Genomic DNA, 26925 nt, shown 5'->3' on the forward strand with positions numbered 1-26925 from the left:
AACGATTGGGTTTTTCTGTGTACTCTGTTTTTAAGTCAATGATGGGCTTTAACGATGGATCATTTGTTCGCAAGTTCTTTATTTCTGTTGTTGATAAAGATTCCATCCATAAACCATGATTACTTTCTGTGCTCTCAGTACTTTCGGTACTTTGATTTATTGAGATTGGATTTATTCGGGCACTCGAATGTTTTGAACAATCAGGACAATTTTGGCAGGGGCATCTGCGTATTGGAATACGCGATAAGGCATCTGCATTTGTATGTTTTACACCCTTTCTATGCTCTATTTTGAAATCATAAGTCTCAAGTATGCTCAACCATCGTGCAAGAATTCCTATTGGATCTTTGAAATTTTTAATCCAAGTCAAGGACGAATGATCTGACCTGACAGTAAAATGTCGACCCCATAAATAATGATTGAAATGTTTCACAAAATAGACGACAGCTAAAAGTTCGCGCTTTGTGGTGCAGTAACGCTTTTCTGCTTGGTTTAGCGTTTTGCTAGCATAGCTAACGACACGTTCTTGACCGTTTTGAACTTGAGATAAAACGGCGCCAATACCATTTGCACTCGCATCTGTATCTAGAATAAAATGATCTTCAGTTGTTGGAAAAGTCAAAATCGGTACATTAATAAGCAACTCTTTTAATTTTTGAAAAGATTCTGAGCAATTTGCGGTCCAGTTAAATATTTTATTTTTCCTAGTCAACTGAGTCATTGGACTGGCTATTTCACTAAAATTTGGAATGAAACGGCGATAATATCCCGCCAGGCCTAAAAAACTTTGAACGTCTTTAACGTTTTGAGGTTCTGGCCAATTTTTGACCGGTTTGACATTTTCATCTAGCACATGTATGCCATTTTTTGAAACTGTATGACCTAAATATGAAACTTGGGTCTGAAATGAAACACACTTTTTGGGTTTAAGTTTTAAGTTGGATGTTCTCAACCTGTAAAAAACTTGTCTTAGATTTTCCAAAGAACTTTCAAATGTTTTCCCAAAAACTATTACATCGTCAAGATAACACAAACATCGATCTATTTTCATGCCACTCAAAACAATATCCATCATTCTAGAGAATGTGGCGGGGGCATTGCAAAGACCGAAGGGCATGACGTTAAATTGGAAAAGGCCCTTATGTGTTAGGAATGCTGTTTTTGGTTTGTCTTGCTCAGAAACTTTACATTGCCAGTATCCTGATGCTAAATCTAACGTACAAAACCATTGCGAGCCTGCTAACAAATCGAGTGTATCATCGATACGAGGCAATGGAAACGCGTCTTTACGTGTTACTTTATTTAGTTGACGATAGTCAATACAAAAGCGAGTACTCCCGTCTCTTTTCTGAACTAAACAAACAGGTGCAGCCCACGGACTCTGACTTTCCTCGATTATTTTTCCTTCAAGCATTTTACCTAATTCAGACTCAACGATTTGTCTCTGAGCTATAGGAACTCGACGTAAGGGAAGTTTTATAGGTTTTGAATCACCTGTGTCGATTGTGTGTTCAACAACATTTGTTTGACCCAAATTTCCGTCTTGACCCACAAAAATATCTTGAAATTCAATCAGTACTTGTTTGAGTTGTTTTGCCTGAGAATTGTTTAAATTCTCTGAAGACCTTTCGTAAAGTTCTTGGAGATGTTTAGGTAGAACTACATGACCTGGTGTCTGAATTTGTTCAAAATTCGACTTTTCTTCAATACAATCTACGGTACTTAAACTAGCAACCAGCATATCTCTACTCAGTGTTGTGTCTTTTCTGTTAGTATTGATAACACTCATACAAACTTTGCCATTTGTTGGATTCACCAAAGACTTTGCCATTAGTAGACCTCTACTTTTTATTATAGGAAATGGTTCTACAAGACCAACATTCTCTCCTATCTCATTCTCAATCTCACCCTCTATCAACAATTCTGATTTCGCAGGAACACAAATATCATTCTTCATTTTCACCCTTGTGCAATATGTAGCACCCTCTCTGAACAATTTAATCTCTTGTCCATCTAAAATCATACACTCGTCTTTGATATTTAATTCTGATTTCGAACTGGTCAGGAAATCTATACCCAATATTCCCTCTAAACCAGATTCTAACTTTGCCACATAAACATTTTGAGAAACACAATTTTTCCCAATCTTGAAATTCAATAGTAATTGCCCAATCACATTCAAGCAGCTTCCATCTGCTGTAGTGAGATCTATATTCTCTCTCGATATCAAAGACATGTCTAATTTTAGTCCCTTGATGGTTTTTTCTGAGATTATGCTAACAGACGCACCCGTATCTACCAACATCTTCACAGGAACTTTATCTACAAAAATCTTCACAAAAAGACACGATCGAATAGAGTTCATTCTCAAATTAGGCCATTTTATCCCGTCATTTTTTAAGTTTTGTTCATATTCTGGTGTGGCTGGACTTTCGGCCTCAAGACCAGCCCTTAATAGTTTTCCGGTATGGGAACATTAGATCCCGAAGTGTGTCTTGGCTCGAATGTGCTTGCGGTTGCTGCATTTAATGGTGTTCGGTTTGGCATGGATTCAAATTTATGTTCATGAATTGGGGGCAAACGCTGCGAGGGATTTTGTTCGAATTGCTCGTTTGATCTCGGTTGAAAAGCGTGCTCACGTTGTGGGAGGTTTTTATTTTGATCTGTGTCAAATTTCTGTCTTGAATTTTGTTGAAACGTTTTAGGCCTCTGGCCTCTCATGTAATTATTTGTTTGAAGCCTTTCTTTTGCATTCATACTGTCAGTAGTTTGGTCGGAAGAGAACGGTTGAAAGTTTGATAGATTTGGACATTGATTTCTTTTGTGACCCTTGCGATTACAGGCAAAACATGTTATTTCTTGTAAATTTGCATTGTCAAAGAAATTTGAATTTTCTTTCCCATACAACCGTTTATCAGGATTGCTCTGTACATAGTTGATTTGTTCGGTATAGCTGAGTTTCCTGTTTGCATGTGATATTTCAAATTCTTCACTTTGCATTGCCAAAGAAATTGCTTTGTCAAGTGTTAAAGGTTGATTCAACCGTACGTGACGTTTTGTGTCATAACTTGAAAGACCACGTGTATAATGTTCTACGAGCAATGACTCGCGAGATTCTGTGTCCATCTCAGTAAAAGCTAAGTAGCTGAGTTTTTTGATTGCATACCCAAAGTCTGTAACATTTTCATTTTTTAATTGGCGCCGAGTCCAAAATTTATCTTTATGTGCCGTTTCGCGTTCTTTGGGGCTAAAGCGTTTTTTCAGAGCGCGTACTATTTCATTGAAATCTGATTTCTGTTTTTCTGTCAAGTCTTTGATTAAATCAAAAGCAGGACCTTTTAAGCTCATTAATAGCTGACTTGCCTTTTCTTCATGAGACCACTCGTTCCACTTTGCCACAATTTCAAATTTGATCAAATAATCATCAACACTTTGTTCACGCCCTGAAAATAACTCGGGTTGTTTTTCTTTGTGTTTTCGCGAACTTTGTGAGATTATTGACTCGTTTGCATGTGATGTTTCGCGAGAAAACTCTTGAGATTTTGAAACAATTTTGTTGTCTTGATTTTTCACAATCGAATCAGGTATTATTTCACAAGAAGTTGGGCTATTGTGTAGTATCGGTAATTCGCGTGCACTCTCTAAATTGCTCTGTGTTTCTGAGACGTGTGTAGTCTCGAAAATCTGATCTGAATCAGTGAGATTAAATTTTACTCGAGGCTCATTGATTTCTGACCTTTGAAATAATTCAAACGAACTAGGAGTTTGACGCCACGGAGTGCTTGTCGCGATTGGTTGTACTGAGGGCTCAGTTTGACTACCATGGTCACATAAAAATGTGCGGAGTTCATACGAGTTTTGCGTTTGTTCGAGTAATTTTATTTCTTTTTCTTTACATTCTAGAATAACTCTCTGACATGAAATCAGCTGTTTTTGACACTCAAAATGTTCCAGATCTCTTTTCTGGGCTTCGCGTTGTAATACATTGATCTGTGACCTTAGGTCACGGATGACTGTGTTTAGGTATTCTATTTCTGATTCACTCTCAACACTTTTATTTGACCTAGGAACACTTCCTTTCATTGAATTCACAGGTGGCGAAAAACACGAGGTTTGGGGTGAGCATGGTTCGGGATTTAAGCTTTTAAAAGCTTTGTCATACCCGGAGTCAAACAAAGGGCTTTCCAAGTCAATTAATTTGTAACGCTTGGATACACGGGGTTCATGTGTTTCGACTGCAACAGGTTTTAGAGCAGGTGTGTTATCTGAAGGACTTCCGCCATCAAAACAATCAAGCAACAAATCTAAATTTCTTTGCATTTTGAATTTGTAATAGACAAGGTTTTTATTGAAGGAAAGTCAAGAACTTGATCCTAGGTAACACGGCACCATTCTGTAGGAGTTGTATTTCACACTCTAAAATATTTTCACTTTTACCCAGGTTCGTTCCGAAATATTATTGTTCTGGACCAAGATTAACTTTCCCTAAATAAAACAACTTGTAAAGTTTCAACAATTTATTATACAAAAAAAAAAAATGCAATAATGAAAAAACATGTAATACCTGATTCAGGTGGAAAAGGTGTCAACCCTAGACCTAGTCAATGAGTAGATACACTACTGATAATATAAAGGTTTGTCATGATTTAAATAGCCAAAAGAATAAAAGAAGTGAAAGTGACCAATAGATACTTTTCATGCTTGACTGATAATAGAACACCGATAGCCAAAATATATCTCTCGATAGAGCTGTATTAATCTGAATACCTTTAATATTATGGAAAGCCAAAAGTGAAATCTACTACAATAGACAGCTTACCTCTAACTGGCATCGAAAGTAAGTCCGGAGGAAACTGCTGTCGATTGAATCCCCACCCCCTCGAGCTCCCCACTTCCAAAAAGAATTCCATTGAATATTATGTGCTGATCTCTAAAATGTATTGTTGGAGGAGCTACTGAGAGGGTCTTTATCATGATACAACCCCCTTACCTCCCCCCTCCCCGCCCTCTCACAAAAATTAGAGATTTACAAAGCTGAATAGTGGGTCGTTGGACACAGAATGTTTTGATTTTTTCCATGTCAATAGGATATCTTGGGAAAGTGTCCTCCTATACAAGTCTCAATCAACACCATCGAATATCAGCAGTATACATGTAACATGATGCATTATAAGGAGTATATCTTTTAGTACTATCTAGAATTATTATGTTTGTAACTGTAAAATTGGGAATGATAAAATCGTTGGAAAGATAGTGTATTTTTTAAAACAATTATCAATTATTCATTACGATTTGATCAATTCAGATCGGGCTCGTTGTATCAATATTAGTGAAGCATTTTTCTACTTTCGTTTTACTGTTGGCCCAAGTCAGAAAAACATGTGGCGCAATGTATCTTTTGTAGAAAGAATAGAACTTGATTTCTCGGGAAATTTATTTAACCATGCAATTGTCCTTGGTGATGTAGATAATGATCAGGTAAACATGTCTCGGCTCGAGTGGGTACTCTTTACCTATTCTCTTTAGAGAAGTGGACAGACAGGCTTTCGCCTACATCCACTACCCTGGATGTAGGCGAAAGCCTGTCCACTTCTCTAAAGAGAATACTCTTTACCATTTCTAAACAATTGCAATTATTAAATAATTTCATTATTCAAGAATTGTAAAATGAGGACACAAAAAGGACATATGATACACAGATCAAATTTAGGTTATATGTTTACAAGAGTATCAGGTTTTTATATTCAATATCTGTACGACATTGCTTTTTACAGGGGCATGAGTTAGCAGTGGGTAATACAGATGGAGACTTGGCCATTTTTAAGGGAACCACAAGATTTCCGTGGAAACGATGTTCTGGTCTTGGAATGGTGCACATCATATTTGCTTATTTTCCTACTAAATATCTTAAAGGCTTAGCCAGGTCCAGTACAATCTCTTGATTTGGCTATATAGCTTTATCAAGCTATTCAAAGTAGATTGATAAAGCCATTTCAGTATAGTTTTTCATATTTTTTTTAGAAACAAACAAAAAAATTGCAAGTATGTGATTACTCATATTTGTATTATGGATTATTAAACAAAACATTTCAATTCAAACATCTTTTCAACATTGCTGCTTTTGAACACTTTTAAGCAAAAGGTGTAGTTCCATTGTTTTGGAAACTGCGACCTTGTGTGTGGAGAGACATAGCTAAGTATGATTACTTCACATTGTGCAGAATTACATGTATTACCAGTCGGTATCTTGTTGACCACAATTGATCTCCTTTATAAGTTTATTCAAGAAGTAACTGTGTGGTCACAAATCAGTTGCTTTTTATTTGTTTATATAGCCCCCCAAAATTAGAACTCTGAGTACAAATTCTCTGAAGAAGACAATTTGATTAGTGATTTTTTTCCATTGTTTTCATAAGAGTTCAAAGTTGAAATCTTCCAAATTTTTAACGTGCAAAAGTTAAAAAAAAATGGCTTAATCAAGCTATTTAGAATAGCTAAATTAAGCTATATAGCTTATTCAAGCTATATACTGGTAGTTAAATTAAGAGACTGTGACTGACCTGGTAAATGTTTTTAATTAGTATTACTGTTTGTATTTCCCCCCCTCATAAAATGGTGATAGTACCATCTAAAAACAATATAGGTATATTGTTTTGCCTATCTGTCTGTCTTTTCTTTTTTCCACCATCTTATACACATGTAATCTGAACTTGTATGAGTGGAATGCAGCTACATGTATAAACATGATAAATGTCATTACTGACAGAGTGTCTGGTTTTTAGATGGTGCGAGTATTAAATATGTTTTCTTACTTCAGATAACATGCATAGGAGTTGGAGATGTATTTAACAAAGGAAAGGTAAAATGGAAATTTTATGGTAGCTAATACGTTTAATTTTGTAGAAGATGAGATTAAATTTAAACTAATTTCTAGAAAAATAACAAGAGTACTTGAAACTAAAAACACACATCATAAATGTTACAGAATGTATTGGTTGTGCTGACAGCAGAAGGGTGGTGTAACATATTTGATATCAAGTCTGAGCCATCTACAGAGGTAAGTTATAATAAATCATTGTGCTGAATAACATAACAGCCGTGGCATATTTGCTTCTGGTTTTCTGTTTACTTACAGAATAACAAACTAAGGATGTGAAGCATGTATCAAAAACAAATTAGCAGGATTTCTGACTTGCTTCACTTGTAATTTAGTCAGAAAAGGTTGAATTGTAAAAAGATTCAATAATTTTATGGAAAACCTTTATATTACAGACTACCAAGGATTCCGACACTGTGGGAGAGAGTATAACTCCATCCTTTACTCAGCACCTCCCAGCAAATGGTAAAGTTCTACTGATAGAGGATGTAGGTAAGTGATCAGATATTATACTTATGTATTACATTCATGTCACATTCAGTTACATGTTCTGTGGAAATACTCTACAATAAAAAAATTCAAAGACCATGTTGCTCTATACTTATCAGTTTCTTCATGCCAGGGACTTTCACAGAAAAGAAATGATAAATACAGAACTGTGCAAAAATATAAACTACAGGATTACAAGTCATACTGAAATGCATAATTAATGTATGAGTAATTTTCTCCTGGTGACGATGAGAATCTTTGATGTTTTTTGGTGGCTTCCCTAGATGGGGATGGTAAGGTTGAGCTGACAGTGGCGTACTCTGATCGTGTGGTGCGGTGTTTCAGATGGAGCACTGTGCAAGACCCAGAGACAGAACTCATCTCAGACAACCTGATACAGACTCAGAAATGGCAGCTAGCAGGACAGGTCTCTATCTCCTCCTCTCTCTCTCCCTTTGTCTCTAACTTTCTCAGAAATGGCTTAACAATTTGTAAGTAGTGTAATAGTTTCTTTATAAGAAAAGAAATTCTAATGAGAATTTATCATGGTGTCTGTTGTAATTGCTGATGAAGGTTATCAATGTATCATTGTATATTTCTTTAGATAAGTTCCCTGACAGTGAATTTTACAGAAGAGGGACATCCAGAACTTTTGGTAGCTCAGCCGGGAGGGGATTATGTAACAATGACTTTTAAACAGGGCTCAGAACTTGACCTTTCTGGTGATGAAGGGTATGTACGAGGGGTGATCAAAAAGTTCGCGAACTATCTCTATATTTTCAAAACGACAATTCAGATCGCAATGAAATTTGGCACACATATAGTCATACACAGGTTCTATAAATAGCAGATGTTACGTAATATTTTGCTCCATGTTTGTGACGTCACAATGTGAAAATGACGTCACAATGTGAAAATGACATCAATATGTAGATGCCTTGTGACAAAAAATGGTTGACTCAGTGGTACTCGAGCAACGAACTGCTGTAAAGTTTAACGTATATCTTGGAAATTCCTTTGCAGTAGAAATAATAATTTGTACACGGTTTGTGAAGATAAAAGACTTGCCAGAAGCTCAATCATTAATTGGATTGATTTTTTAGTGATGGAAGGGTGATGGTTAAAAATGATATTTGTTCTGTTGCCCAGCTGGAGAAGAGATGTGTCCTTAGTTGGGCAATTTGTTATGAAAGATTGCTGTGTTACAGTAAGAAAAATAGTGGAATATCTTAACAATAACATAATTATTAAATCCTTAAAATGTTTACTTTGGTCTTCAAACATATCAGATATGATAAAAAGAAGGCGCCCATACTTTATCCACATTGAATAAATGACGCACCCAAGACGGAGGAGTCGGGTTGTGATGGTCACCATGCTCATTCTGGGAAAGGATTTCCTCATCCCTCTATCCTTTTGCCAAGATTTGGCCATTTGTGACAAATGGACTGTTCTTGTTTTAAAAAATAACTTGCATGGAAAGAAATATAAAACTTGGAAAAATCTTTTTAACTTTTGTGAACAGAACACTGGAGCATGTCACGTGACCGCCTAGATCATGTGATTCGCACATGGGCAGAATGGTGAAAGACGTGCATTATAATCGGAGAGGAAAACCTTAAAAAATAATGAACACTGAAACCTAATTTTATTTCTTTTATGGAAGTAGATCAATTAGTTCGCAAACTTTTTGATCACCCCTCATAGACTATATTGTAATCTATTGGTTAGATTCATAAATATTAAGATTGTTTCTCCAGTCAATAAAGGACACCAGTAACAAGTAATATGTGAATGATACATGTGAATACATGTCAGTTCTTTCAGATTCTCTTTAAACAAGAAGTAATTTTATAAAACTTCAGCATTCATGAAAAAACTTACTTGAGTCACAAATATTTCTACAATTTATAATTTGAATTTTCACAAATTAATGCTATATTATGATACATAAATATCTGGTTGATTTTGTAACAGATATAATGAAGAAGTGTTGAAGTCTGATCAGAGGGCAAACCAAACCGTTTCCACAGAAATCCTGGGTGGAATCTCCAAACAGAGAACAAAACAGCCAGGGACGTACTACGCTATCTGTACTCTGGACGGTCAGTTTCATATCTTACCCCAAAATAGCTAAGCAAGTGGTAATAATAAAATTTAGTTGTACTTTAATTGTCCATAATACATTTATGATAACAGGTAATCTACTATTAGTGGAGAAGAAACAGATTCTCTGGTCTCTACAAGTTGACCATCAGCTATTCTCACTGAAGAAGTTAGATGTCACAGTTAAGTCAATTTCCCTTGTTTTTTAAGTTGTAGAAAATATTACAAGCTTGTCTTTAGCTTGGTAATTTTAATGATGAGGTACAGTATAACTGCATTCTTTTTATACTTTTGTTGAGATTTTTTTCTTTTTTGCTTGTGGTGTACAATTGGAAAGACTCCGATAATTATTTGAATAATCAGAAACTTAACCAATCACTGATTTGTTGATAGTCGACCTAACTACTGGCATTTTTAATTTCTCATTGATATAAAATCACAGTGTTTCATAAAATAGATCTAATCTATGCTTTATCAAACACTCCTTTCATTCTTGTAGTACTTGATGAAAATTTAAGTTTGCCCAGTTTTAAAGCTATGCAAGCATCTGCATCAGACAGATTCACTTTTGATAATTTTACTATTTTAAGTTACATTCAGTTGTGAAATATTTTAACCAGGAGCACAAGTAATGGATGACCAATGATATTTATCTTCAGTTCAGTAATGCTTTTTCTACTACCCCTGGTAGTAAATATATTTGTACTTTTACATGTACCTTATTTACCAGTGATACAGACTGTATATTGTAATTCTGGTACATGAGTAAGAAGATAGAATTTATTACTTCCAAAGAGATAGTTTAATTAACAAATGTGATATGACGTATTTACAGGGTAATGGTAAGGAGGAGGTTGTATGTTGTTCCTGGGATGGTCAGACTTACATTGTCAATCATAACAGAGCTGTCGTTAGGTATCAGTTCCAGGAGAATGTCACGGCCTTCACAGCAGGTTTGAAAACCTAAATTAATTCCCATCCCCTCCTCTATTCAGCTATCGTTGATACATGAGGCTTTTAGCTGCTTTGCTCTTTATTGCACAGGTAGCTAGTCGACTGTACTTATGTTGTATGATTTATATGTTACAGGCCTGTATGGAGTAGACAACAACCCTAGCTTTGTATATGCCACCTATAACAATAAGATTTACATCTACAATAATATACAGCTACCTCAGGTCGAGTCAACCAATCTTATAGAGGTGATGGAGAGACGAGAGAACACACAGGAACTATTGGAAAAGATAGGATTACAGGGTATGTGATGTAACTCACTGAATAGAAAAGATTGAAATGATTAAATCCTAGAGATAGGATTATAGAGAAAGGGATTTATTCCAATGTAATGTAGGAGAAGGGGATTTATCATACCGTAATAGAGATATGGGAATTTATAACATTGTCATAGAAAGGCAAGGGATTTATCACATTGTAACAGAGAAGTAAGGGATTTCTCAAATTGTCACAGAAAGGCAAGGGATTATCACATTATAGTAGAAAAGATAGGATTACATGTGTTATAAGTAAGGAATTTATCACATTGTAATAGAGAAGATAGGATTACATGTATTACAAGTAAGAAATTTAACACATTTTAATAAGGAAGTTAAGATTACAAGGAATGAATTTATTGTTCGCTACAAATACTCCTTGTCCTGTTATAAGATAGCGAGAGTAAATAAACTCCCCGACACAGACTAAAACTACCAAAGTTTCACCAAATTGTTATTTAAATCCATGTATCAGTGTCAAATTGCTTAGCTATGACGTCTCACATGCTCAACTATGTTGTTACAGCCGATGACATTGTATTACGAAGAGACAGAGGCAAAGAGGAAATCAAAGAGAAAATTCAATGTTTGATGGTTAAATATGGAATTTATTAAACCCCACGCAACAAGTTGCGTGAGGTATAATGTTTTTGACCCGTCCGTCAGTCAGTCAGTCAGTCAGTGTGTCAGTCAGTCAGTTAGTCAGTCAGTCCTGTTTTTTTTGTCAGCGCAACTCCTCATAAACTGATGCACAGAATTTCATCAGACTTTGCAGATATTTAGTACACAGTGTGTAGATGTGCATATTACCAGGAAATTCCGATTCCTTTATTTTTCTGGGAATTTCAGCATTTTTCAACTTAGATTTTTGGCCATATCTTGAATATAGAGATGAACAGTTTGTCAGCAAAACTCCTCTTAAACCACTGCACAGAATTTGGTCAAAGTTTGCAGATATTTAGTACACAGTGTATAGATGTGCATATTACCAGGAAATTCCGATTCCTTTATTTTTCTGGGAATTTCGGCACTTTTCAACTTAGATTTTTGGCCATATCTTGAATATAGAGATGAACAGTTTGTCAGCAAAACTCCTCTTAAACCACTGCACAGAATTTGGTCAAAGTTTGCAGATATTTAGTACACAGTGTATAGATGTGCATATTACCAGGAAATTCCGATTCCTTTATTTTTCTGGGAATTTCGGCACTTTTCAACTTAGATTTTTGGCCGTATCTTGAATATAGAGATGAACAGTTTGTCAGCAAAACTCCTCTTAAACCACTGCACAGAATTTGGTCAAAGTTTGCAGATATTTAGTACACAGTGTGTAGATGTGCATATTACCAGGAAATTCCGATTCCTTTATTTTTCTGGGAATTTCGGCACTTTTCAACTTAGATTTTTGGCTGTATCTTGAATATAGAGATGAACAGTTTGTCAGTGCAACTCCTCTTAAACCACTGCACAGAATTTGGCCAAAGTTTGCAGATATTTAGTACACAGTGTGTAGATGTGCATATTACCAGGAAATTCCGATTCCATTATTTTTGCCTTAAAAGTTTTAATGCCTATTATCGAAGAAACTTTCCAACTAGGTAATAAGGAAATCCACTGGAATCAGCTTTTGTAATGAAACTTTATGTGAATATTTTATGACCTTAAAAAAACCCCTATTGATTTTGAGATCAAAATATTGATGATTTAACACACACACACAATCTTGGATAGTTCCCCCCCCCCCCCCCCCCAATCAAATTGGTGCTTTGCCTTAAATAATTTCATAAGTACAGTATATAAACAAATTCATGAATTATACTGTGTATTTAAAATGCACTGTGCCATTCATTGCGTGTTGCATTGTCGAGTTTTGGGGGAGCGTGGGATATGTGAGCTTGCTCACTTTTTCTTTCATTTCACTTGTGAGATAGGATATTTTGATATATTCACTCCTGCTTCACTCTCATTAATATAAAAAAATCCTGTCCCACTTGTGAAATAAATCCCATATTCAGCTACAAAACATTGAATATTCTCTATTTATTTTTTTCTCATTTCCACCATGAAATATTGATTTTCATGTCTTTGGACTTTCAAATATTTAAAACTTGCTTGTCAGAGGGAAGGGGGGGGGGGGGGGCATTCATGTCACACTGACATCTCTAGTTCATACATGTTCTAAATTAGTCATTAAATCTTTACTGAAATATTTATAGATCCACACCCAAGCCAGCTACGAGACTTATACCACTGGTTGTTGTATGGATGGAGAGGCTACACATAACATTGACATTGTCTTTAATACATGGAAGAGAGCTATATGACTTTATAGGTATATGATAATCAAGAGATCCAGAACTAGGTGCTCTCCCTTGACCAGCAGATGGCAGTCAGAAGGATAGTTGTTGCTTTGTAGCTTAAAGCTGTTGATTGAATCTTTGAATTTATATTACTATTTTTTATAAATTCACTTGAGAATAACTACATTTCTTATAGAAATGTGGTATATTTTACTTGTTTGATATTGACAATATATGTAAACCTGTGAACAATACTTAGAAAATGAAACAAGACAAGGCTTTTATCAAAAGTATAAGATACAAAATTGTAAAAAAAATATTTTAGAAATTTGCTACAGTAGAATGCATTCATGTATCTTTTTTCAGTCAAACTTGTTGAAAGTTTATATATACATTTGTTAAAAAAGATTTAAAGATTGAGAAAAATTAATATGTCTGGCATTGTATCTTATTTTAACATTTAAAACAGCCTTCTGAAGTAGTACAGCGGTTGATTTTCCCTCTCACTGAGGGTGTAGTACCCCTCCCCACGGGTGTCCCAGGATACGGCCTCACCCTGGGGTTCCTTCTTCTGTGGCACCTCCAAGGGCTCGGTCGTGTTTAGTGTTGTGAGGTACTCCCTGTTATTGACCATCCAGTAATAGATCTTGTGGTGTGTCCTCAAGACAACTTCTCGACCATTGGGGGATATGTCCCCTCCTAGCGGGTCCACGTCATCAGTTAGAGGAATATTCAGTGTAGTGGAGTTGGTGATGTTGTAAGATTGAGGAAATGGGAATTGTTGTGCAGTGTAGAATGCAATGGAGGGTATATAGCCCACTAAGCCACGCCCTCCTTGTACCTTGGAGATCAGAATAACGTCCCCTGTGGGATCAATCATCAGTGTTTCTGTGTCGTACACATCCCAGCTGTGAGAAAACAGCACTTACTAGTGTCAGGTCGATCAGAAACGAGAATGACGACAAATATACAAGGATTGATGCAAAAGTAATGTCACGTCACTTATATTAAATCTTAAATTATTAATAAAATTTTATTTACTTGTACCTCTATTTTTCTGACTTACCTAAAAATTTCATTCAGACATATACTTTTTAAATATTCAGGTAAATTTGTCACATTTCGTTTATCGTCGCACGACGACAACATTACCGACTTTAATTTGACGATACTAATATTTACAAATCTCTGTTAATACGTTTATTTAATCTACACTGCAACCTCATGCTATACAACGCTCGCTTTGAGTTGTTTCATCCTTAAAATTATTCAAACATGAAACTGTTTCGAAGTTTATGTCATTCTCCTGTTTTTCCTCTCATGTTAACTACGGTTTTGAGAAGATTTATAGTGGTTGTGACACTACTTTAATTTTGATCTGGAACTCTCGAATTAGTAGTATATAGGTTGCTTTTAATTACTTTAAGTGAATGATAAAAAATGTAATTTTATAAACAACAGTTTTAACTATACTTATAATGAAGTTTTGCGAGGAGGGGTAGGGTGTCGTTCCCGGAAATAACCTTGGGTTCTTCTACCACGTAGATGTTCTTGACACTTCCAGCGTCTCCGTAGTTCCCGCCAACATCACCTATTTATTATAAAAAATGACATGAACAAGGTCATCTTTATAAAAAATTGCTTGGTTGCCCTCTCCCGACCGACTGGCTAAAAATGGCCCGACTCAAAACTTTTTTAAATCTCCATGAAGCAATTATTTTTATGTATTCTGGAATATAGATTTTGAAAATTTAGCATTGAAATTGAATTTTTCTGAGAAAAAATTTTTCCTTACCTACCTACCGACCCTATTTTGTCATCTTGAGTCTAGCTACAGATCTGTAGCTCGCTGGTCTGAAAATAATTGGGATGGACGACCAGAGAGCTACAGCGCCATCCATTGAAAAAAGTGTATATGATCTTGAGTCGGGAGACAAACAATATTTTAAAGTTGGCCCAAGCTAATTCAGAAAATTTGTTTCCCCGTTTTAGGAGAAAAGAATAGGGTGGAAGAACTGGGAAAAATATCCAGACGGAGAAAGAAAAAGATCAACCTTGACTTTTCAGCTTTTCGCATTAAAGGGGCTTGGACACAGATATGAAGTTAATATTTTTTTAAATTTTCAGTATAGTATCGTTACTTACACGTTGCTAGAGCATTTCACGCTGAAATAAAATACAAGCTGTTTAGAAACTTCATTCATCTGGAAATTTTGAAAACTACGAATTTCGGGGCGCGTTTGATTGACACATATCTTTGCATTTTTCACAAAGTAAACTTCATCCTTAATACTGGAAAAAAAAGTTGTGTATTAATGAAAAATATTGAAACTATAACCTAGGAAATTCAGAGTAGAAATGTGAGAAAGCAAAACCAACACACCGGTATTGTCAGTCCGTGCTCAAACATGTGTGCAGAGTAAACAAATTGAACACACCCAGTAAAACGTAAACATTAACAATAACAGAGCTCGTGCCCTAATTACAAACACAGACGTTTAACGTGATTTTAAGAAGAATTTCATTGTCGTTGAATTCTAAGAATGTTTATGCAAGTTCAATTCATTTAACTGAAGATATTTTTTGAATAAAAATAAATTTAAAATTGTAAACAATGCAACTCTGTCCAGGCCCCTTTAAAGTCAATAAGGGTCTTTTAAAGTTTAAAGAAATTCGGAATGTACAGTAGTCGGACTAAATAGTGTTTTATTCTATATAAATTATAAAGAAATTTTTGGGAATAAAAAATGAGTTCAGAAAGTCCAGTGTGCCGGGTTGCCCAGTTGTCAGGTTGGACAGTGGGCACTGTATTAAATTTTGCACAGCGTGAAACACAAATATCGTTTGCATCTAGTAGTGTACTGGACTTTGTTCAATGGATATAAATGTAGTTTTATGCCCAGCTCAAGTCCATGCGGTAAATTAAATTTTCTGGCGTTTTTGATATTAAATATTTGATCAAATACTATAGTATAAGAATAACTATGGTTCCAATAGGATTCTAACAGGGTGTAAAAATATTCTGATGAAAGCATCAGCGCTAGTGCTTTTCCCAGGTGAGGTACTGACTCCTGACTAAAATCTGTTATATGGTGTTCAATTAATCAATTAATCAAGTTATGTTTTGGGAAGCAGAGGGCATTTTTACACCCTTTCCCCGTCAACTTAAATTACTCATTTTTTTCCTCCACCAAAGAGCTATTTCTGTAATTAATGTTTTTTTACCCACCAATGTATATACAAGATCCTGATCCTGAGGGACACACGCCAACAGCCATATCCTCCCAGTCATGATGAGTAGCTGAGGCAATATCGTAAACTGCTAACGTCCCACCATCCTCCGAGTCCACGGCGAAGATCCGCGCCCGGTCCCCGCTGTCATTGTGGGTGTACAGCACACCGGCATGTAATCGGCTTGCAACTAAACCGGACGCCTCGTTTATTTGAATGTCGGTTACTGTAGCCAAGTTTATTCCGCGTCCAAATATGGGAACTGATAAAACACAAATTGTGCAAAAAAGAATAAAAAAACCCTTATTTTTTTTCTAAACATATTTGGTAAATTTAATCTTCTTGGCTCTAAACAAAATTGATCTTAAAGTATTCCTTATTTTTCCCCTTGTTGGGGGGTGGGGTAATCTTAAATGATATTGTTTCACATGTACCTAAAAGAGGACCCCCAGCCATTATGTTGTCTATGAAACATTCAATAATAAATTCAAATTTCATTCCTTATTGGATGACATATGTATAGATATATTGTATGATAACTATTTTTATCGTTCCTTAATATATTAGTTTACATATAAATTATAAAATTTGTATCATATATTGGTACAGGTATGTCAAATTGCTCAACGATCAAAGAAAAGAGAGAGGAAATACGCAGAGAACAAAAGAGAAAATGGAAACAAAAACAAAAATTATTGAGACCAGCAAAGGAGTTGTCTCAATCTATAGCTGCTGTAAAGAAGAGGCAGCAGAGAGAGAGGCTTGCTCGGAAAAAAGAGGAAGAACGTGAAAAAAGACAACAAGCTACAGAAAGAAAGCGGAAAAGTAGGGCAGTCCTTAAGAGTAAACAGATTCAAGAGAAATTAAAGAAGGAAGAAAAACGCAAGAAAAACACAGAGAAACAAAGACGATGGCGAGAAAAGAAAAAAATACTCAAGCAACACAATCTTCCGCTCACACAAGAGGAACAACAAATATTTCAAAATAAAATGAGCAAATCCCGTGCAATAAGAAAGTTAAAGGAAGCTCTTCCTAGGACACCTCTAAAACGTATTGCAACTGTAAAGGCGTACTTGTCCTCAAAGAAATCACCCACGGTTAAGGAACTACAGCGTAGAAAGGTTGTACCATCACCGGAAGAACGCAAAGAATTGGAAATGAATGAATCGGTTATACAGGATGTGAAATCTTTCTTGAATTCGGTGAAATTTAAGAGGAGTGATAAGTCGCGGGAAGTCGTCGACATTCTAGCTGCATCTGTATCAGGACCATTAGTTCAAAAATCTAGGGCCAAAGTTGACCTTGCGAGAAAACTCGGAATGCCAGTTAGAAGGATCTCAAAGGGTGTTCGAATCCGACAACGAGTTTTGCATTCAGAACAATCATCCTTTGAGTTTACAAAAAGGAAAACAAGGTCAGATAAACTAACTGAAGAAGTTCAAAAAACAGTATATGAATTTTAGTGTCTACCTGAAAATTCGCGGCACACTGGAAATAAAACTGATGTCAAGCGTGTCCGAATAGGTCCAAAAACTTACTGTAGCCATGCTATTCAAATTCTAGAAAAAACACAGAGTGAACTGTTCATGTCTTTTAACCAACATTATCCTGAAATTCAGATTTCACAGAGAACATTTGAAAAATGTAAGCCATATTTTGTCCGATCTGCAAGGAAAAAGGATAGAACAACATGCTGCTGCAGGTATCATCTAGAGAGCAAGTTTTTGTTCAACGCTTTCAAGGCACGTAGAAATCAGTTGGCAAACGATGGGTTGCTGGACGAAAACACATTTAAGGTTTACAAAACAATTTCGGAATTATGTGAAGATACGATGTGCCATACGGAGGATGGAAATTTACATTTGAAAGACTGTTTAGAAAGAAGCTGTGAAAAATGCGGTGTTCATTTGCTGAAATTTTGTGACGCTGAATTAGATATGTGTGACGATTCGCCAGATGTAAACTGGAAAAAATTCGAGTATGTTGACATCAAAACAAAAAATGGCACCAAGAAGAAACTGACATTGGTAGACAAAATAACAAAGTCCGGTGAGATGATAAAGTATTTTAAGAAGGTGTTGGGGTTTTTCCCAGGTCATCATTTCAGGGCCAAATGGCAAACGGATCAGCTGAAAAATCTTGCCGAAAACTTACCGGAAAACGAATGTTTAACAGTTCATGATTTCTCGGAAAACTACCGATGTAGTGAGCAGATTGAAATCCAGTCAAACTATTTTCAACGAACTGAGGTTTCCATTCACATTTCACTGATTTATAGACATGCTATTTTAGAAGTTGACGGTGTATCGAGCACCCCCGATGACCCTTATATTATTTGTGAACATTTTTTTCTTATTTCTCCTGACGAAAAGCACGACCATCATTTTGTTAAATGTGTTCAGAAATTGATATCTGAATATTTGCAGTCCGTCAATTACCCGCTCTCTACAATGCATGAGTTTTGTGACGGATGTCAAAGCCAATATAAAAGCAGGAACTGTTTGGGAAATCTCGTTCATTCCGTTGACGAGCTTGGATATCAGAAAATGATACGAAATTATTTTGAAAGTAGCCATGGTAAAGGACCACAGGATGCAGCGGGAGGTTTACTTAAGAACCAAGCTGATATGGCCGTTATCCGCGGGAAAGCTCAAATAAGATCTGCGCTTGATTTATTTAATTTTGCAGAGGCTAAACTCAGGACACCGCGATCTCATGCCTGCAAAAGAAGAATATTTCGATATATTGAAGAAATCCCGATGTTTGAAGAGAACTTTCAGCCAATTAAAGGAATTCGAGCCGTACATCGAGCAGAAACATCTAAAGACGGGAAAATCATATTACGTAATATGTCGTGTTACTGCGACAGTTGTCTAGAAGGGGAAAAGTGTGAAAATTTACCTCAAGTTGGACTTTCCAAAGAAATGAAAATGAAGTCGAATAGCGAATCTACACATCAGGATCCTGACATTTCTGAGGAAGAATATACCGAGGCAGAAACACTCTCAGATTTTATTACTGAAGGAACAGTGTTTGCTGTTCTGTGCACAGGGGATGACGACAATGACTTTTATCTTTTACAAGCCACATCAAAGAGCAAAACTCTACGGAAAGCCAAAACAGACAAGTGGGGTGGATCGTTTGTTGCAGGGTCAACAGTCATCCACGGAAAATATTTTGCTAAAAAGGAAAACTCAATCTTGGACTATAAGCTAATAAAACGCCCAGTAGCCATGGTTCCAAGTGCATCTTTACTGTTTATATGCCAAAATGTATCTATACAAAACGAAATTCTTCACCTAACCGAAGAGGAAAATGAAGATATCCTGGAATGCGTCGATTTGTGCGTGTTAACACACTAAATTGATATTAAATGGCATCTAAATATTTTTTAGAATTGATTTCAAACCTGTATTTTTAACAAATTTAAAGAAAGTTAATTAATACGGTAAAGAACAGTTTTGCCTGTTTTTGACATGAACGTTTTTCACGCTACATAATAAACATATTCACTCATTAAACTTCCAGTTTCTTTTCATTTTATTTTATTTTATTTTTTTACTTTTAACATAGAAATGGATTTAAGGGAACTCTAAATTCTAATGAAAACTTTTTTTTTTACTTTGAGATCTTTTATATAAACGTGTAGATACTTCAATTTCAACAAGGGTACTAGTACCTAGCTACAACATTCACCAAGAAAAAATATATAAAGATGTTTAAAGAAAATGAAGTATTCGCTCATGTTTACGTACATTCAATTAATGTATTCAGGGTTTTTTTGGTCAATATTACTTTCATTTTATTTCAAATTGTGTCATTTACTGAAGATTTCCATTTATTCCAACTTACATAAAAGGGCAGATCACTTTAAATTCATAAAACATATGGATTAGAACTCTTCAGTATGCAGTTAAACCTTTATGAAAGTTTTACTAAGTCGCTGATTGATATGAGTAATTTTTACGTCCCGTTTACGTGACGTTAAACGTCATTTATAACGTTACCAAATGTGACACCAACACCGTGCGTAACGTCAAGTTTATATATGTATTATAATGTCTGTTTTTTTTTCCTCTAGTTAGGGCAATAAATAACAGTTCCAAATTTATTATTATTCAAAGGTAGAAGGAGACAGTTAATCATGTCTTTAATAATTTATCAGAAATAAGTATGTTGTATAAGTTAGTCTGTGTGTCGTTCGACGTTCGTCAAACTTTAACATTTTCGACCTCTTTCCCAGTATCACAAGACGAATTTTAACCAGATTTGGCTTAGTAGGGATTGTTTTGACATGGAAGAATAGAATGGTTGCAGTTAGTCACATTATTCACATATCCATGTAGTGAAGATTAAAGTTTGACCAAATCATGACCCATCTTAATAGAATTGGATCACAATAGGGGTCAAAGTTTTATATTTGGATTGTGGAATACGGTGTGATTTGGTAGAATAAAAACTTTAATAAAAATCTGTTAGCGAGATAACCGAGGGTAGAAGTCAGTACGTCGTATTGATATGCCCATACATGTAGATTTATGTTCACTAGTATTCAAAGCATACATAGGCTAGGTGAAGGCACAATATGGGATCAGCGTCTTACATACGAAGATATGGGGAAAATTCTTCAAAACTCTCTCTTTTGTAGAGCAGAGAGGCAACAATAAATATGATAGCATGTATCTCCATGTAGTTTACATTTAAGATTAATTGTCCCCTGACTAGGATGACGTCCTAAAATCATGGAATGTAAACTAATAGCTACCTTTAAGGATTCTATCTATATGCTCTGTGAGTATATACCTATTATCTCATGAAAAAGGTTAGGTGAGCACTGTGGCCCATGGGCCTCTTGTTTTTATCCCCATTACACACTTACTACTGGCGTTGCCATCTGGCCGGATGTTTAAGGCACAGCAGTCTTCGTTGTAGCACGCAAAAAGATGCAGAGAGTAGCACTGTTCCGAGGGACAGGAGGCGTGCAGGTCCCGAAAGCGTGGGGGAGGGGTTTTAACACATAACCAGTGTTTCTCCTGACCAGCTGACACACAGTGAAACAGGACCAAGAAAACTGTTGATAAAAGATGGTGTCCGTATAGTTTAAGGATACATAACACAAATAAAAATTTGATGCCTGGATTAATATATATTTTTTAACTGATTTCGAATAGAAATTACATTAATAATAAATCCCTAAGATATAAAGAAATCGTAAGTTTTCTTTGGTGCTTAAATATTCGACTTTGTTTTGTTTTCTACATAATTCTATACAAAATTTTGCACATATTTTTAACATTGCGACAAAATCTTACAAAGTTCTCCCACTTTGCCTGGTAAACATCTTTGAATATAAATCTATGAGAAATATTGCTGCTTTGTGAAAAAAGTTTGTTATTTATCCTTAAAATGCATTGAATTTAAATCGTCAAACGTAATCATACATGTAAGCCTGAGGGAGGAAAGGGATCGAGGCGTACATGTTACCGTGATATAATGGCATATATTTCAACATGGGGAAATGCTTGGCATTTACTTTTCTCTGACTTAATCATAGTTATAATAATTATTAAATGGCAAATTCGGAGAAAAGACGCAATTTAAATTATCAGAACCCAGGTTGCAACAACTTTAGAATTAAAATATTTCGAGTTTAAGTAAGGCATATTATTTTTTCTAATTAAGCATGATTTCGCCAATAACAATCACGAATTTAACTGTGTCGTAGTTTAAAACGTATCCGGAAATGGAAGGGAGGGTAGCTGCAGGTCTGTATAGCCTACTGGTCTAAAAAAAAACATTGGTAAAGACAACCAGAGACTTTGATTCTCCATTCCCATTTTTTAGGCCAGTGAGTCACAGCAAGGGTGAGGGTTAGCAAAAAATATAATAAATTAAATGGACGAATAAATAATTCACATGTATTTTGTTCCAAAAATGTAATTTTTTGCGCCTACACCGCTATGCAGTCCCTTCACGACGGCTTCCATATATAAGTGTAATTTAGAAATATAATATTTTTCCAATCTGAGTAAAAATACAAAAATAAGAGAGAAAAGAATATCTGTTTGTTTTGTTTCAAATTGTGCTTTCAGGTTAATGAGAAAAAGAAATATCAAGATGTTGGTTTAAATGATCTACCAAATATGTGGTCTAGTACACCGGACCCTGGTACACTTAATAATTTAGAAATACATTGTCTATTGTATGCTGATGATGTTGTTCTGTTATCAACCTCAGCCAATGGTCTTCAACAAAACCTAAACACATTAGATGAATTTTGTCAAAAATGGTGTTTATATGTAAATGTTGATAAAACAAAAGTCTTAGTTTTTAATAAATCTGGTTAATTGTTGAAGAATAAATTTTTATTGAATAATACATGTAGTATACTCGAAAATGTTACTAATTATAAATATCTTGGTGTTTATTTCACTGCATCAGGTACTTTTTCGCAGGCTAAAGATGCATTGTACAAAAAAGGTTTGAAATGTTATTTTAAGTTATGTAAAGATATTTTAGCATTTCATACTCCTGTTAAAACTAGTCTACATATTTTTGACCATACAATTAAGCCAATACTGTTATATGGCAGCGAAATATGGGGTGTGTTTAGTCCTCATTCATCACGATTCAGAAATGGTATCTCAATTGACAATGTATATACTTTTTCAGAACATGACAAGCTACATTTGAAGTTTTGTAAATTTATACTGGGTGTTCATAAGAAAAGTGCCAAATTTGCAGTAATGTCAGAACTTGGAAGATTTCCGTATTATATTGATATCATAAAATCAATGTTTTATATTGGCATAGATTGGGAAATTCTGATAACAATTCTCTTCTGTACAATGCTTTTATCAATTCCAAAACACTTAGTACAAGTAGAGACTCCTGGTTCTCTTGTATACTTGAATTTTTGAATATTTTAGAAATATCAAAAAATGCCTCCTCTTTGAGTCTATCTAAATTCAAAATTGTCATCAATAATCAAATCCGCAAAAAGTTTATTTGCTCTTGGTTCAACTCTAAAGAAAAAAGTTCTTCTGGAAAACTGGATTCTTATGTAAAGCTTAAGAGTAATTTCCAATGTGAAGAATATTTAACATTACTGAATAACTTTGACTTTAGAAGAGGCATTACCAGATTAAGAATATCTTCTCACAGGCTAAAAATTGAAACTGGTAGATATATTGGACTAGAAAGAGATAAAAGAATATGTGAAAAATCTAATTTGAATGTAGTGGAAAATGAAATACATTTTACCATAGATTGTCCTTTTTACAAAGAAAAAAGAACCAAACTTATAAATGAAGCACAGAAACATAATAAAAGTTTTAATAGCTTAGATAGTTCTCAAAAATATTTTTGGATCATTACATGTGAAAATATGAATGTTTTACTTCAACTTGGAAACTACCTCTCTAATCATTTAATATGACATTGTAAAGCACAACAACTTTCTATGTATGTATTTTACTTTAACATTTTTTTTTAAATATATCTCCTTATTGATAATGTACTGCCTTTGTCTACTAATGTATCTTTCATGCCTCTCTGGGGGCCCTTGATTGAAAAAAATAAATATTGTCTATTGAATTTCAAGTCAAACCGGGACCGAACTTTCTCCCCAATTTCCCAATCAATTCATCTCCCCAATTGTAAATACCTTCTTCCGACGCCTCTGCATGAATTGAAAAAAAAAGACTGCACAAAATGAGGGGTAGGGACACATTGCCTCTACTTTGCAAGAAATTACATTCATTACCGCTACTTTTCACCTTGATTTCAGGTGTGCATTACCGATTCATTTTATCATTTGTACATCAAGTATACCGCGACATAAACAAACCTGCTTGCGATGTATATTAATTATGCATGGGACAAAACATGGATTCTTGTACAAGGAAGGAAAATAAACAATACGAAACAGAAAAAAAGAAATGACAAGAGGGCTAAGGGCCTTAACGGTCACCTGAGAATAATACAACACTGTAAAGGATCCATTGAAGTAAAAAATAAAACAAAATAAACTGATAAATGAAGCTATATTGCCAAAGAGCAAAAGAGGATGATCAGGGATCAACAAAATAGGTGATCTAGTACATAACTGTTAAGGTGGCTCTATCTACATATACTTGCCTGTACTTGCCCATAGGTGTCATTATCACCATGCAAAGTAACAAAACATTAGTGCTTGAGCACTATTAGTGAACCCACCTCATTCCCACATTTATAGCTTCTCTTGGTCTTTAAAGAACATTTAATATGTAAGATGATAAGGTATTTTTGTCTCGTTTTTATTTATCTATTACTTACAATATGTCAGTGACCATTAAAACCAAATGAAAGTACTTTTTGTATTGTATATTACAAAAATTCTCGTATAATTCTCTTATTGAATTGACCTTTCAATGACATGCATTATTTACAGTGACTACTTAATCATTGGTCAATAGTAAAGGGACATAACTTCTCTCAAAAGAATACAAATTAGTAGAGCCCTGCCAAGCATAAGAACACCTGACCAAGTGGTCCAGAATTTCATAAATTTGGGTAAAAAGGACCTTTGCTTATTTTAAAATTGTACTCTGTTTGCCTCCTAAATGCCCAGCAGCAGAGCAGGAAGATTTTCAAGGATATATGCATTTCACTATATAATCAATACAGCCATGCCCTAACACAAGAGCCCCCTGATCCAGGGACCATGAAACTTCATTATTTTGGAAGAAACTTCACTGCACATCATAACCATGCAAATAGTATGTTTACTAAATACCCAGGAACAAAGAAGTAGATTTTAAAATAATTTATGCATTTTCACTATGTGATGATACAGAGCCCGATCCTAACTCCAGTATCCCTGACCCTGGGGTCAGGAATTTCACAATTTTAGCAGAGGGTTCAATTACAATCACGTCAATAGTTCAACTGCTTGATGTCCACGAGCAAAAAAGATTTTTAAAGGTAGAACTAATTTTGATGGTTTTAGCCCCACACCTCAAGTCCTGGGGGCATGATATTCACAATTTTTGTTCCCCTTCACTCAAGAATGCTCTACGCCAGAGTGGGTGATATTGGTTCAGCGGCTCCCTATGACTTTAACTTTTCAATCGTCAACTTCCCTTACTTATGCAGCAATATACCCTTTATCGCCTGCATACAGGGTTTACATATCTCAGTTGATTCGATACGCTAGAGTATGCTTTACGTATGAACAATTTCTAAAACGAGGTAAGTTATTGACAAACAAGTTGATGAAACAAGAATATCAGCAGTCTCGTTTAAAGACATCATTTCGTAAGTTCTATGGTCGATACAATGACCTTGTCAGCAAATACAATCTAGCTCTCACTAAGTCAAATGCTGACTGACTTTTTTCATACTAATTGTTAGGCCATTATTTACATACTGAATTGTCGACGGATTTTCCGTTATTTCCCGATCATGACAAGGAACACACGGCGGGTGTGACCGGTCGGCAGGGGATGCTCACTCCTCCATGGCACCTGATCCCACCTCTGATGTCATAGAGGTCCGTGTTTGCTCTGCTCCTATTTTGTAATGTTTAATGGACTTCTGAGCTGGAATACTGTTCGTTATCTCCACATATTTCATCTTTATATATGTTTTTCAGTGTATAATCTGTGACTCTCTATTGTGATTCCAGGCCTAGCTTCCAGAGGCCATTACTTGAACAAATTTGAACATACGCTTGGAGGATGTTCGTTTTCTGTCACCACCTTGTGACGTCATGTTTGATCATTAAAAAAAAAGATGATGTATATTTTTGAATAATTATTTACAAAAAAAATGCATGTCTCTTGTATAAAAATTTGACGCACTTGTCTTATTTATTTTTTTAATTACAAATCATATGCTTTGAACCTATCAGTCAACAAAAATATTCAAAAAAATTAATTAAAATCTGACGGAATTTGACGCTGTCAAATATCAAAGGTTTCTCGTAGCGTTGTTAAGTGGAAAATCTTGTTTCAACTCGATCAAGTACAAGGAAATGAAATGTGTTGAAGACGTGTACAAATAGGCCGATAGGAAGCAGTTTCAGATGGGGGTGGGGGTTGGGGGGGGGGCACACAATCAAACATTTTCAGGGCATACCACACAAAAACTTCTTGACTAGCAAAATTAACAGAAAAAGTCATCAAGGGTAATTATAGAGGGTACATTTATAAAGAAACTTTGTTTCCAAAGTATTCTTTATATCAAATGTTGGAGAGTGGCGGAGAGAGCGGGCACGGCCTGGACAATGCAAATACTAAGCCTTATAACATGCCGTATGCACCTTTATGTTAACTGAAATAATTCTGCAACACAAAATAATTCTAATTAGGCATTTGTAAGAATATGCCCCTTTTGTTTGCTAATAACTTTAAATTTAGATTTAAATGAAGATAAATAATGAAATTCATGTCGTCTTTCATTAAAAATCCAGCATCCACCCCACCCCAGCCCAAAGTTACACACTATTTTAAGAAACTTCATATCAGCTATGTCTGCTTCCGGTAAGTATTCCCACTAAATCTTTAGTTTACTGTACGTATGTACACGTATTTTCAAAACTGGTAAGAATGATACTCACGTGAAAGGTAGCTCAACATCGCTTTCTCCCAAATATATACTGACTCGACTT

General features: G+C 35.3%; 2 protein-coding genes across 2 annotated transcripts; one reads left to right on the forward strand and one right to left on the reverse strand.

The window, feature by feature from the left end:
- Positions 1-5374: 5374 nt before the first annotated feature.
- Positions 5375-13380, forward strand: LOC133186748 (KICSTOR complex protein ITFG2-like). The gene is made up of 12 exons (XM_061322041.1): positions 5375-5478; positions 5775-5870; positions 6818-6859; positions 6986-7057; positions 7273-7369; positions 7651-7793; positions 7971-8098; positions 9344-9471; positions 9566-9654; positions 10308-10425; positions 10562-10729; positions 12960-13380. Exons 1-12 carry the CDS (start codon positions 5380-5382, stop codon positions 13025-13027), a joined length of 1248 nt encoding a protein of 415 aa, XP_061178025.1. The 5' UTR covers positions 5375-5379; the 3' UTR covers positions 13028-13380.
- LOC133186749 (uncharacterized) lies at positions 13310-26925 on the reverse strand. Its single transcript, XM_061322042.1, has 5 exons — positions 26875-26925; positions 21154-21345; positions 16273-16536; positions 14517-14634; positions 13310-13951 (listed from the first exon to the last, which is right to left on the reverse strand). The coding sequence occupies exons 1-5, from the start codon at positions 26891-26893 to the stop codon at positions 13504-13506; spliced, it is 1041 nt and encodes a 346-aa protein (XP_061178026.1). The 5' UTR covers positions 26894-26925; the 3' UTR covers positions 13310-13503.

This window comes from Saccostrea echinata, unplaced genomic scaffold, assembly GCF_033153115.1.
Source record: "Saccostrea echinata isolate AGI-Se365-2 ecotype Australia unplaced genomic scaffold, CSIRO_AGI_Sech_v1 ptg000014l, whole genome shotgun sequence".
NCBI classification, from domain to species: Eukaryota; Metazoa; Mollusca; class Bivalvia; order Ostreida; family Ostreidae; genus Saccostrea; species Saccostrea echinata.